We start from the raw sequence: 13,044 nt of genomic DNA, 5'->3' as shown, positions 1-13,044 counted from the left end.
TAGTAGAGTTTCTATATATATATATATATATATATATATATATTTCGACCTCAAAATGATCTACTGGTAGGGAGCAACTCAGTTATCAATAAGCATACTATAAATGAATTCACATACAATTATTCACTGTGATTTTATATCCTACATTTTATTTCTCTAATCAAAATGAAAAAATCACACTGATTATTGGCGGTATAAATGCAAAGGAAAAGTTGTATGAGAATAAAATCAGGGTAACTTTGTATATGACAGGCTTAGCAGGGCATAGTATCAGCAGTTTTATTTAGGTCGAACAAGTTAGTATAACAACATAGTGAATTTGATTTGCAGATAAAAAAATAAAAAAGAAGGAAATAAATGAAAAAGACAAAATGAAAAATAAAAAGATGAAGTAAAAAATATTTGAACATATAAACAATGGAAAAGACTTGAAAGAAAAAGTTACACTTTTCGTTCGTATTCCATTCAAAATATCTTCCATTCTTCCACGTAGTATAACTTTCTTTGTTTCGTTATCATACTTATAAGTATATCTTGTGTTATTGCGATTGGGAATTGCGCATACCATAAAACTGTTGTAAGCCGTCAGTTGTTCATTGCCTACCAATATGCTATTTGAAATTCGATCTAAAAATTAAATAATTTGAAATTCAAAGGATCTAATTTTAAATCAAGCTTTAGTCATCCTTAAAAATCAATCTTAAAATATATTTACCTTGACAATTGCCAATCAAATCACCATAGCAGCAACACTCATAACCGTATTCATTATACGTCATCCAGACGACGCATTCGTTGTCTTGCTAAAAATCTATATTTTCCTCCTTTACGAAATACCAGTACTGATGGAATTTCGAATGATTAGTTTGATAATTCCCATTTCTGTTGGCTTTGTTTCGAGCAACAAACTTTAGTTAATAAAACTTAATGAGTTAAAATTTGATAAACAATGTGAAAAATCCGAATTTATTTTATTTTTTTTCTTTTAAAATGAGCGAAATATTGACATGTGAATTGTGTTGTATTCTGCATTGCAGATCCTTCATGTATCCTATTTCCGCAGCGCTGTACGGACCGAGATGAATGATTTCATGAATTGTTCGGTAACGGATTTGCTCAATTTGTCGTTCGTACAGACTATTCCGTTCGAAACTGTCACTAGCAGTTACAAAGCAAACATTGTTATTGGTTGTTATCGGAACCTTAATGTCACAAAGGTTTAAGAAAAGCGCTTTGTTGTACCAACAATGAAGCATCCTAAGAGTTGCTTCCCTTAATGTTTCGTTGTCGTTATGTTAAAACTGTGTTAAATAAGTCTTTCAAATTGACGTAATCTATATTTTGGAACTTTAGAAGCTTTTTTCTTTAAATTTTGAAGCTCAAAATCGAATTGAACGCACTTTTTTAAAGTCCTCTGCGTTACACGTTTTTATGGAAGCACTAATTTCAGACATTCGATTTGTTATGTAATAGGTTTCATCGATATAAGTTTGCACACCACTGATATAATCAGGAACTTCATGAAGTTCATAGTTCTTTATCAAGCTATACTGATGACGAATTAAGAATTGAAGTTTTAGAGTGATTCTCCATTGCGCCACTGTTTTGACTATCGGACATGGCTTACAGCAAAGCAAGAAAATATCTTTGTAAGTATTGTTTCTTGTCTGAAATGCTTTTATACATAAAAATTGAAAGGAATTATGTTTTCTAAAAGTGCTTTCGAAAATAAACAAAGCAAAATGCTATTTCTAAATTTTTAAAATTTAAAGAAACGAAATTTTCCATCAAGAATGATAGAAATTTAATAATATCGAAGTACATGAAATTATTCTTCACCGTGACAGATCATCTTACGCAAGCGAATCACTCAATCTAAACCAATCAATGTTGGCCATTACATTACCTCATCTAAAAAACTAATTACTACTAGTTGAAAGCTTCTTTCATTTCAATTTAAGTTCTTAATTCAAATCGAAATCACCATAACCCATGCCCCATAGTACAAAGTATTGTATTGAGCATTCCGTTGTGCGTAAATGCCCAAATCATCACAAAGTGGTTGAGCGGCTTTTTCAAATTCCTCATGTGTTATATCCTCTCGGTCCCACGGATAATTCGCGTCGTTAAAATATAAGATGTCATCGAAGCCGGTCTTTTTCTGATAATATTTAATGCCATAAATGCAATAGTTGTACTTTGGTCTAAAATGTGATCTGGTTATGGATTCATAAAAAGTTATTTTGTATCATCAAGAAGCTTTGGCTTATATGCTTTCGCTAACTTGAAGTAACATTCAATTTTCGCTCAAGTCGTCAAAAACGTCACTATATCAAGGAGTCTTGATATACTTTGGTTAGCTTCAAGCAACATGCACATATGCGGCTCATACAATATAAGCCGTCCATGAAAACTTCAAACTATATCCAGTTACCTCGCTTTTCACGTTACTCTTTGCATTTTGGGCGATATATGGGAAGTTATAGGTTAACTTGCGTATAACTCTAAACTGCAATATTAGTATCAAGATTTCTTTTACTCTGTCATCAGAAATGATTATGTGGGGAATTGAATACTATGGATAAAAAGTATTTGATTTAATCCATGTATTTGTGCTTACTTGTCTATACTGATTTATCTTATTTCATTGTTGGTCCAAGGATGGGAAGCATCCTCTGTTACTTCTTTCAAAAATTCAGACTAGAAGTTTCATGAGATCTGAACCCTCAATATTTGTACATCTTTCATTCCTGATTAGCCATACTGAGCTATCCTTTAAAGTGCGAAATATTCCATGATTTGATAAGATCAAGATGAGAACTAACTCATATATTTTACCCTCAATTGGGTTAAAGCATTTTGCTCTCATGTTAGGGAGACTTGTTGTTGCTGAGAATGGATGAGTTCTTTGAGACGATTCAGTTTTGGTACATGAGCTCTAAACAAAAATCTGGTGATAAGTAGATACATTTCTTCAATATAATAGCTTAGTTTGCTTTCCTCAATCATTGAGATCGTAGTCTTTATAGAAATTAAATTTCCATCCCTAAGCATTTCCGTCTTTTATCACGAATAGTTATTAGAAGTTCCAGAGAATTTTATCCTTACTTCCCTAATATTCGTCGGGGCTATCTGATAATTCATGAAAATTTCAGGAATTATTCTAACGCTAATATCTGTAAAAATTCATCATCGATTTAAGAAATTTTTGCTTGAATTAGAAAATCAGTTTGGCTAATCCTGTTAATTGAATTAATTCACTTAACTTGAATGAATTTTGTCTAAGTGATTAAAAGTTAAAGCTTCATTCAATCGATTGGCTGAGCTTCATGAAAAATAATATAATTGAAGCTTCAAATTTTGCTACATAACTGCAGGTTCGAAACATAATTTGCAGCTAAAACACTAACAGTTGTTAATATAAAGCAGCACAGAATTGCTGTTGTAGCGCTAAGATGCATTCTAAAGGAAAACAACCTTCCGAGACAATCGTAAAATCTATCTTTTACTTTCGTAACGAATGTTTTCAGCTTTTATAATTCTCAGGCCTATTTGCTTTACAACGAATATTTGCATAAGTTTGAGCTTGCAGACAGAAGCGACGTAAGTCTAAAAAAGTAAATAAGGCAGGGTGTCATTGAAGATAGGGGTGAATGCGTAAATAAAAATTAAGATAATCAAGAAATCACAAAAAAACATGCAATCCTTTTTAAAAGAGTTAGTGAGAAGAAGGCTTGTCAATGTTTCATGGTTTTAACTTTTGTAGCGTTAAATGTGTCGTTTAGGTTCTTAGACATGCTTCTCTTTAGTTTGATAAGGTTTTGAACTTTGGTATTTTTGAACAGACAAATTCATCTCATAGCGATGTTTTATAATAACAATTGAGTTATAAGGATGAACCTGCACCATCTGCAGAAAATTGGCTACAGTCCTGTGAACGAGCCATCAGTTAAGGTCTCACAAATTGACATAAATCACAACATACTGGATTTGAATTTAGGACATATTTTCAATTTTGCAATAAAATTATTATAATGTGACAAACAAACATTGTTCAAGTTTGTTTTATTAATTCAAATCGCATCCGTTTCAGTTTACGCTAGAATGAGGCAAAAATGAAAAAATTATTTAGGAATATGAAGAAAATCAGAAATAATCCAAAAATGGTTTGACTCTTTAATTCAAATTTGCTGAATTATTTCTTAATCAAAGCAATCCTTAAAATTCCTTAAGCTGAACTTTTGTTTAGCAGTCAAAAACTCTTCCGACCACCAAAAGGTCTGAATTTGACAGCCAAAATTTCTTTGAGTTATAGATTTGAAATTTCATTTCTAAATGGATATAAATGATTGCAGTAAAAATACTAAGTTTTGCTATATTTGTATTTAATCTTTTTCTACTGTCTCTTTTAACAATAAGATGATAAAATATAGCTTTCCTGGAAGGGATAGAACATAATAAACATATAATTTAATTTAATGACATTAAAAATTTGAATTGTAAGCCACTTAATAGGTTAACTACGAAGAATTTGTAAATTTTTCAATGCTGCAGTATCGACCATTTATTTTATTTTAGTACGAACGAAATCAGTACATTTTAAAGTAATATTAGTCATGGGTCATTTTAAGATACTTCAAAAATGGTTCTCAAAAACTCTTTCATCTATTAGGCTATTTAGATAAAGCCATGACCATTATGACATGCACCTAGGACTAAAAGCTATTATTGCGAATCTGATTCATTTAATGTTGTTACTGCAGCTGAGAATTGCAATAATTGGAGGTATGGTAGCGTCTTAATTTTCTTGTCGTTGTTTTGGCTAAATATTATTGAAGGATTTGATAAAGAGAGATTTCTTGGAAATATTTGGGAAAGTATCTCACACCGACGGTAATTATTCAAATCATATTTGAAATATAATGGAGGTAATTTATATTTTCAGAAATCTCGAGCGAAGGGGGATTTGATAGAGAGCAGTTTAAACGAATTTATATCGAACAAAGGCATGGCAAGTTTGTCGGAAAAACTCCGAAAATTATAACGCGAAATCGAAGCAATGAAGAAAAGATGCCTATGTGCTCTATTAAAGCCGCCAATTGTGATCATAGATCTGATAGATTATAGCTTTGCTGGGATATCTCTACTCTAGGAAGAAGATCCTGAGCGCCAAATCATTTTGTAAAGATGCGTTTCAACACGTTGGGGGTTGGAGGATATCGGGCGGCATTTGGTCTATGGTTTCCCTCTTTTGTTCCTATTGATATTGTCATTGAATTTGTCTTATTGATATTGTGGTTGTTGAATTCGTTTCTACGTTATCGAGTTTGAGGAATAAAGGTTTTACTCAAGTTTGAGATTGAGAAAATCGGCGATAAAGTTGGAATTACTCTTAATAATTTCTTGTGAAAAGAAAATATTAAATAGATAAAATAGAAAGTTTTAGGCAGTGATCGCATTGATGAATGAAAAAATAGATATGATTGTGTAATTGCGCAAAAATGTATCGGTATTGTGATGAAATGAAGAAGTTGAAGGTGAATAAACTGTTATAAACTTGTAAAGGAAATGAGGAAAAAGTGGAATTGACATTCTCATGATTATTTCTGACAGTAAATTTTTGAAAAAGTGAAAAGTATTCAGTCGATGTTAGCTGAATCTATAAAAATTTTAAATGATGCAGAGAAAAATCTATTAAAAAGGAAATATTCGATATAGCGAAACATTTTTTCTTCCGTCGTAATTCATAATCGGTTGTGTAATTCTCGATCGCTTCACTCAACTCGAAAAAAGGATAAATTGATAACATTTTAGCCAAAGAAAAGGTTATGTATTGGTTGATCCTATACAGCTTCATTTTTTAACCAAATAAGATCAGATTTGATAACTTGCCTAATTCCATTAGTTTTTCACTCTCTGTTCCAAGTAAGAACGCTTAACGAATATGCATGAAAGGTTCCTATCATAACATCCAAATTTTCCGCGCCTCAAAGCTAATATACGATTATTTGATATGGTCGATCATTAAGTGCAAATAAAATACATTAAAAAGTATTGACCTATCCTTAAACGGAAGATAGACAGAAGCTAATATTTCAGAATGCAAAGTAGCGCAATCTGCATTTGTGCTATACTTATAGTTTACATGTTGAAGCCACTCATATTCTTTTCACCATTTACCGCTCACGTCGGTGTTGTTATAAAGAGCCTCGAAGAGCAAAAAAATCTCTCTCAAGTTTGCGATGAATCAGACAAAACTGGAAATTGGTTTGTAACAGGACTGAAATCTTTTGAAGATAACAGATACGTGTCCTGGTTTGAGTAAAGCGCGATATGTCAGAATACTTTTGTAGAGGATTGGATTGCAATCTCTGCTGCATATGAGGAAATATGACATTAATATTCTGATGTACAGAATTTTTCTCCTTTGAATACCAGAATTTTTGATATCTTAGAATGGGAGATCAGTCTAGCTCGGATATGCGTTCTAACCAAACCTTTGATTATAGAATCTCTCCTAGGTACCATTTCAGTTTACCTTTCTCCAAACGACAATTTCGAATGCAACCATTTCAGGTTCATCTACTGCAGCGGTAATATACTAGCTGCGATGAACCTACACCAGCTGGAATTAGATTCAAAAACATTTGTCGATCGACCGCTGAAGGCTGATCCAAGTAAATAAAAAGCTTTCATAATCATTTTTGTAGTATATTATTTACAAATTTATGAAAATGCAAAATTTTTAATCTCACAATAATGCTTGCATGAATGTTGAACTTTAGTGGAAATTTTTTGGAAATATATCGGATTGATATCATTATAAAGCAAGATACCATCAAATCATATTTGACGTAGATTCATGTATTTTGATTGAAATGGATTCACGTATTTTGATTGAAACAGATTGAAATATCTCTTTTTCCTAATTATATCATTCGTTACTTGGTTCATGTATTTTAGAAGTTGTTCGAGATGAATTCCTTAAAAAGTTTGGAGGACAAACGGTGGAAAATATTAATTCGCAGGAGCTGCTAGCTTTCCGTGAACGTTACTTTGACAAAGAAGGGCAAGAATTGGAGAAATGTAATATTCCGGGATGGCAAGAATTGCCACCCAAAATTGCTCGGATAAGGGATGAAACTCTGAAACATTTTGCAATATTTTTGAATAAAAGATGGAAAGACCTCTGTAGACAGGTAAGCATAACATGGATGCAAAAAGTCTAATCAATTATGTATGATACATGAGTTTTTAGCTTTTCAGCTTCGCTATTGACATTTTTAAAGATTGTGATTTTTTATAATTCTGAATGTCGTGGAAGCCTAATCAATTCCAAATATAAACCAATACGGGACAGCTACATATCATTGCAAAAACTTTTAATGAATCAAAATTTTGATGTTCTCTTTCTAACTTCTCTTTATACATATATTTTCTAAGGTTAAACCAATCAAACATCCACAACGACATTCATTGATCGTAGTACCCGAATCATTCATCGTGCCAGGCGGTCGATTCAGAGAATTTTACTATTGGGATGCATATTGGATTGTTAAGGGTTTGATTGCCAGCAACCTTTACAAAATGGTTAAAAATATGCTGACAAACTTCTTGCATTGCGTTAAAAAGTAATCTTTTTTGTCATTCTGTATTCTAATTTACCCCTGTGTCAACTCCTTCCACTACAGCAAGTGCTATATTCGCAAGTTGAGATACTTCTACTGCTAGATATAGAAGGCCGCTTAATGAGGCGGTGATTTGTATCCTGAATTCTTCGAAGTAAATGAGATTTTTCTAGATTCTATCTCACTTAAAACTGTATTAAAAATAAAATTTGTATTACAAATAAAAGATCTTCGTATATTACAAATAAAATTTATTTTATTCCAAGAATGCGAAAATGTATATTTTCAAAAAAGAGTTACTAATTCAGACTACTAATTATGCTAGATAAAACTGAATCAGTGGTTTTCAGAAAATCAAGATCATATCAATTATATCAATATTTTCCTTTGTTTAGTCGTTGTTTAGTCGTTTGTTTAGTTCTTTGTTTTAAAATGTCGACATCTGCTTCAGATTCGGATTTATGCCGAATGGTGGACGCGTTTATTATTTAAGACGTTCACAGCCACCATTCTTGATTCCAATGGTATATGAATATTACAAGGTTACCAAAGATACCAAATTTATAAAGGAAAATTTCAATTATCTTGTGAAAGAGTTTGAATTTTGGATTAAAAATAGGTAACTAGTCAGCATATATTAACTGTTTTTAAGTTGTATGCAAATACATTCGAACATTGCTTAAAAGATTTCCGTTATATCAATTTTATAAAATTAGACAGCGTGACCTTTCCAACCGGATCTAAATTCCAAGCATTTTCTTACTAGCTTAATAAATAGTGTTGTTGATGATAGAAGCTCTTAGTAGTGACCGGTAATTACGATCTTCCACATGATGTTTATATTAACCATGTTTGATAGTCGCACCATATCAACGACACTTTATCCTGAAATACAAATGGTGCCAAACCTAAAAGAATGTATGAAAATGTGCTAAAACAGTATATAAACGGTTTAGGTCACTGATAGTACAGAAGTATGGACAAAATTTTACAGTATATCAATATCGTACTGTATCAAACGTACCTCGTCCAGAATCATATCGAGTTGACGTTGAAGCTGCAGTAAAAGTCAAACAGGAAGATAGGCAAAAATTTTTTCAGGTACTACAGGCTTTGCTATTAGTAGAAGGAATTGATATGATAACGGCGATTGTGTCAATTTGCGTTTGACCGCAAATTTTTAACGAATATGTGCGGTATCAGAAGTTGTAAAAATTATAAACTCAGAATAACACTGTAGTGGAAAACAATGAAATGTCCTGTAATAAGTTTGGTATCGAACAATCCCTAGTTATTTGAAGGACCTTGCGTCAGCGGCTGAATCAGGTTGGGACTTTTCGTCTCGATGGTTTAAAGATCGGCAGACGATGCAATCCATCGAAACAACCAATGTGGTACCAGTGGATCTGAATGCATTACTTTGCTGGAATGCCAATATCCTTAAATATTTAGCAAGCATAAGTATATTCTTCTTCCATACTTCCAAAGTAATATTTTGGTATTTCGATTATTCTGAAACCAGTTAACAAATATTTTAAAAATTTAATTTTTTGAAACATTTAGTCAGCAAGTGCATTTTTTTTGTAATAGTGTCAGATTCAATTCCAAAGAAATTGCGTGCAATATCCAATACCAATATCTTTAAAGCAGGTGATAAGAAAAAAGTAGCAGAATTCGAGAGTAAAAAAGAGAGTATTTCGGAAGCCTTAAATGCTGTGTTTTACAATAACACTGAAAAGTCTTGGTTCGACTATAACTTGCGCACCAAATCTCACAATGTCATTTTTTATCCATCCAATGTGATGCCTCTATTCACGCAATGCTATTCAGAAATAGAATACGAGAAACCAGCTGATATCGTTAATTTTATGGACGTAAATTTCTTTACAGCACTATTTTTAGTTTAATTTTTTGCATAATATGTCTTTCTTCATAGATAGAGCTTTGAATGAGATGCTGCTTTGCAGCTACCATAGAAGACAGCTGGATAAATGTGACAAATTAGCATCTCGCATCTTTAGACACCAACGAATAAAGTTTTGCACGAAACTTCGAACTTCTCTTCTTTTAATAATGTTCAAGTTTTTCCACTTCTTCGTTAATGCTTCAGTCTTTTACATTTAGTCTTTCCGTGTTTTAAAAATTTCTTCGAAATCGAAGACTGAAGATTATTATAGCGATCAAATCTTTTTGGCTATCAGAATGGTGTGCCTACAAGTCTTGAAACAAGTAGTGGAGAGAAATGGGATTTTCCGAATGGGTGGGCCCCTTTGCAACATATAATTATTGAAGGAATGCGAAAATCCAACAATCCTGATGTCCAAGAATTGGTATTTTCTCGAATTTCGAGTTTATTTTAAATTCGCTTTTTCCACAATGCGTTAAAATATTTTCAAGTTTTTAAAATACTCTGAATATTTATGAATCTTTTACCAAGTTCCGAAATGGGCAGATCTTAAATTTGAATAGCAAAAGGAATGTTTTGCAGGCATATAAATTGGCAAAAAAGTGGGTGTTGGCCAATTATCGCGTTTATCAAGCCACAAATCAAATGTGGGACAAGGTTTTTTGATACCTTTCAATCCTCAATTGTGCCTACTGGTAAATTTAGTTCTTAACCTGCCAAAGATGTACTTCACGACTAAACAGGATAAATTTATTTTATGCTATTTTTCACATGCTTTCTGAAGTTGCCATAGCTTCGTTTCATTCTGGTATCTGGAAATCATAAAAATACCATACTAATTTCAAAATACAGATTTAAATACAAACGGGGTACCAAATATTTTCTTATTCGACCTCAAGCGCTCAATTCACGTTGTTTAGATTGATATTATTGGAACAGTTCCTAAACCTGGAAGTGGCGGCGAATATAACGTACAAGTATGCAAGTTAAATTCTTTTTGAAACCAGAAAGGAATTTCAATCTGAATTATTGAAATGCCAAAAAATGGTTAAAATATTTTTAAGGATGGTTTTGGTTGGACAAATGGTGTTATCCTCGATCTTCTTGCTACTTACTATGATCGAATGAGTGTCCCAAAAACAAGTCAAAAAGAAAATTCTGCATCAATGTTCAAAATCACTCCGGTTTTCTGGAATTCGATCACACTCATCATACTTGTCGCTTTTGTCAGCTATTTATACAATTATTTTCATTTAATTTTGCAATATGAAATGAGCTATTCATTTGCTATTGCATTCATTATAAAGGTGCACATTTAATTTTATTTCAAAGCTATGTGACATTTTAAACGTGTCGCTTTTCAAATGCCTCAGAATGCGTTCAATAAAATGATTACTTAGTGTTATATTTCGGACTCCAGTTCAATCTTTTGTTCCTCAAGGGACTTTCTCCAGGAAACTATGCCTACCATTGTTCCCATCAATGCTCCCTTCATCATTTTTTTCAGGATCATATCAGGACATTGTAAGATTGTCGTGTGCACAATATTTTTGCACTTCGGTTGACTATTTTCACCACACCGACACATTCTTAATTTTAATTTGTTCTCTAAAGGCAGTGATAATTGCAGAAATAATATATTTTAAGTTTACAAAACCTAATTAGACATAGAACTGCTATTCTACGGTTTTATATAGTTCAGTACTTACCTGCTACAATAAAAATCACATCGACTGGTATAGGAAAAAAAGATGAGAATTCACAAAACAAAAGTGACTTAATGCCTCAGGTAATGTGCTTTCCCTGCGGTCATATCAGCTTGTCACTTACTGATCTTTGATACTCTCTTGCAAACAATTACCTATGCTTTTTCGTAACTTTTTCAAAGTTTCATCATCCGTTTTCAACTTTCTAGTTTCTGATGCGTGCTTGTATGCTTATTAGACGGTCTATTCGTACGATGGGATTACAAATTATCTAATATATATCTAATTTACGATGTAAGAAGCTTTTTTATCCAGTTTCCGTCTTATCTAAAATTCGAGAAAGGAAATGGGTAATTATAAAAATTTTTTTGGTCCAATTTTATCCTAAAACATCAGATGTTCTGCTGATGAGGTAATAGTTTTGAAAAGGCAGTAAATAAAAAGGTAGTCAAAACAGACTGGACATTGAAATTTGTCAGATAGTTGTAACAAAGTTTTTTAATTTGATCTTTTAGCTTTTATTTTCTATTTTATGATATGTTTATCGTATAACATGTTCATTGCGGCTAAGCAGATAAAAGTTGTCTTTTTTTTTTTAAATTTACATTAGTGGAGTTTCGTGTCTGTCTTTTCTATGTGTGATAGGAAATTAATTTAAAAGCAATAAATATCAAAGTGCTTTGCTTTGAGTAATTTTCATTACTAACTTGGGATAGCAATTTTGGTGATAAACTGAAGGCGACTAGAAAGCTTAAAAGTGCTGAATATTAGAATGCGATAATAGGAGGACAATCCATTCTTTATGATTATTTGCCTTTTCCGCTCCCTTGCACAATTCAGTCTTTTTCCCTACACCTTCATCTTCTCATCCGAAAAAAGTTGGGATTTTTGAATTTCCCTCAATGGGCCAACGAAGACGTCTTTTGTTTGAGAATGAACGTATGGACAAAATAACGTATCTTTTCCATAATTTAAGGCGTTTAGAAAAATGAACTTTAATGGATTCTGTTTTCTTTTACGTGTTTATAATCATTTACAAAATCCGCTATTTCTCCTATTTATACCTATAACCATCATTATTTATGCTATTTTTAACGATGTTGAATATACTAAACTGGGAAACATTGCTTCATTCTGCTTTTGCTTAGGCTCTTTGATCGAAACCACATTGGGATCCAATTGACTTGGAAAATGGAGCAGAAGATAAGAAATTTCTTGTCCTTTTTCTTTATCCTCAAGAACATAAGCTTTATTTCTCTAATATGAGGATGGATTAGCTCTAATCTCAATTTTCATTCCCTTTTACGATTCATATTTCTATACCACATATAAACTTGAAATTCTTTATTTTTCCTATCTACACTTATCACCACCATTATTTATGTCACTTTTCTACCTCACTAAACCATCTAAAATATGCCAATCAATGGGAAATATTGCTTCATATCTTTTTATCATTATAATGAAAAAGCGAACGATAAAAATCATTATTGTTGCAATAGCACCTGTCTATTTGATCTTCAGGGTCATTTGAGATCATGAAATGAAGTAAGATTCCATTCACTAAGTTAAATCTGTTGACACTATTGTATTGTTATCACTCTTTCCATTTACATTTCCAAAAACTTCTTTTTGAAAGCGATCAAAGATTAGATTCCTTAATTAGATGGAACAAAACGGATATATTATTATTATTATTATTATTGTTATTATTATTATTATTATTATTATTATTATTATTATTATTATTATTATTATTATTATTATTATTATTATTATTATTATTATTATTATTATTATTATT

General features: G+C 31.9%; 2 protein-coding genes across 2 annotated transcripts; one reads left to right on the top strand and one right to left on the bottom strand.

Annotated features, from left to right (window-relative positions):
• Window positions 1–123: 123 nt before the first annotated feature.
• Window positions 124–2,408, bottom strand: LOAG_08236 (hypothetical protein; the record flags this gene model as incomplete). Its single annotated transcript, XM_020447649.1, has 7 exons — window positions 124–141; window positions 446–627; window positions 716–803; window positions 1,008–1,202; window positions 1,401–1,667; window positions 1,985–2,161; window positions 2,352–2,408. 7 exons carry the CDS (start codon window positions 2,406–2,408, stop codon window positions 124–126), a joined length of 984 nt encoding a protein of 327 aa, XP_020302145.1.
• Window positions 2,409–6,100: 3,692 nt separating this feature from the next.
• LOAG_08234 (trehalase) lies at window positions 6,101–11,062 on the top strand (the record flags this gene model as incomplete). Its single annotated transcript, XM_020447648.1, has 13 exons — window positions 6,101–6,267; window positions 6,577–6,677; window positions 6,964–7,199; window positions 7,444–7,631; window positions 8,080–8,247; window positions 8,585–8,729; window positions 8,930–9,089; window positions 9,276–9,502; window positions 9,806–9,958; window positions 10,117–10,191; window positions 10,455–10,511; window positions 10,599–10,718; window positions 11,042–11,062. 13 exons carry the CDS (start codon window positions 6,101–6,103, stop codon window positions 11,060–11,062), a joined length of 1,818 nt encoding a protein of 605 aa, XP_020302144.1.
• Window positions 11,063–13,044: the final 1,982 nt, after the last annotated feature.

The sequence above is a fragment of the Loa loa genome (assembly GCF_000183805.2).
Source record: "Loa loa unplaced genomic scaffold supercont3.138, whole genome shotgun sequence".
Lineage (NCBI taxonomy): Eukaryota > Metazoa > Nematoda > Chromadorea > Rhabditida > Onchocercidae > Loa > Loa loa.
The sequence above is the reverse complement of the archived record's forward strand: the minus strand, read 5'-3'. Positions and strand labels throughout refer to the sequence as shown.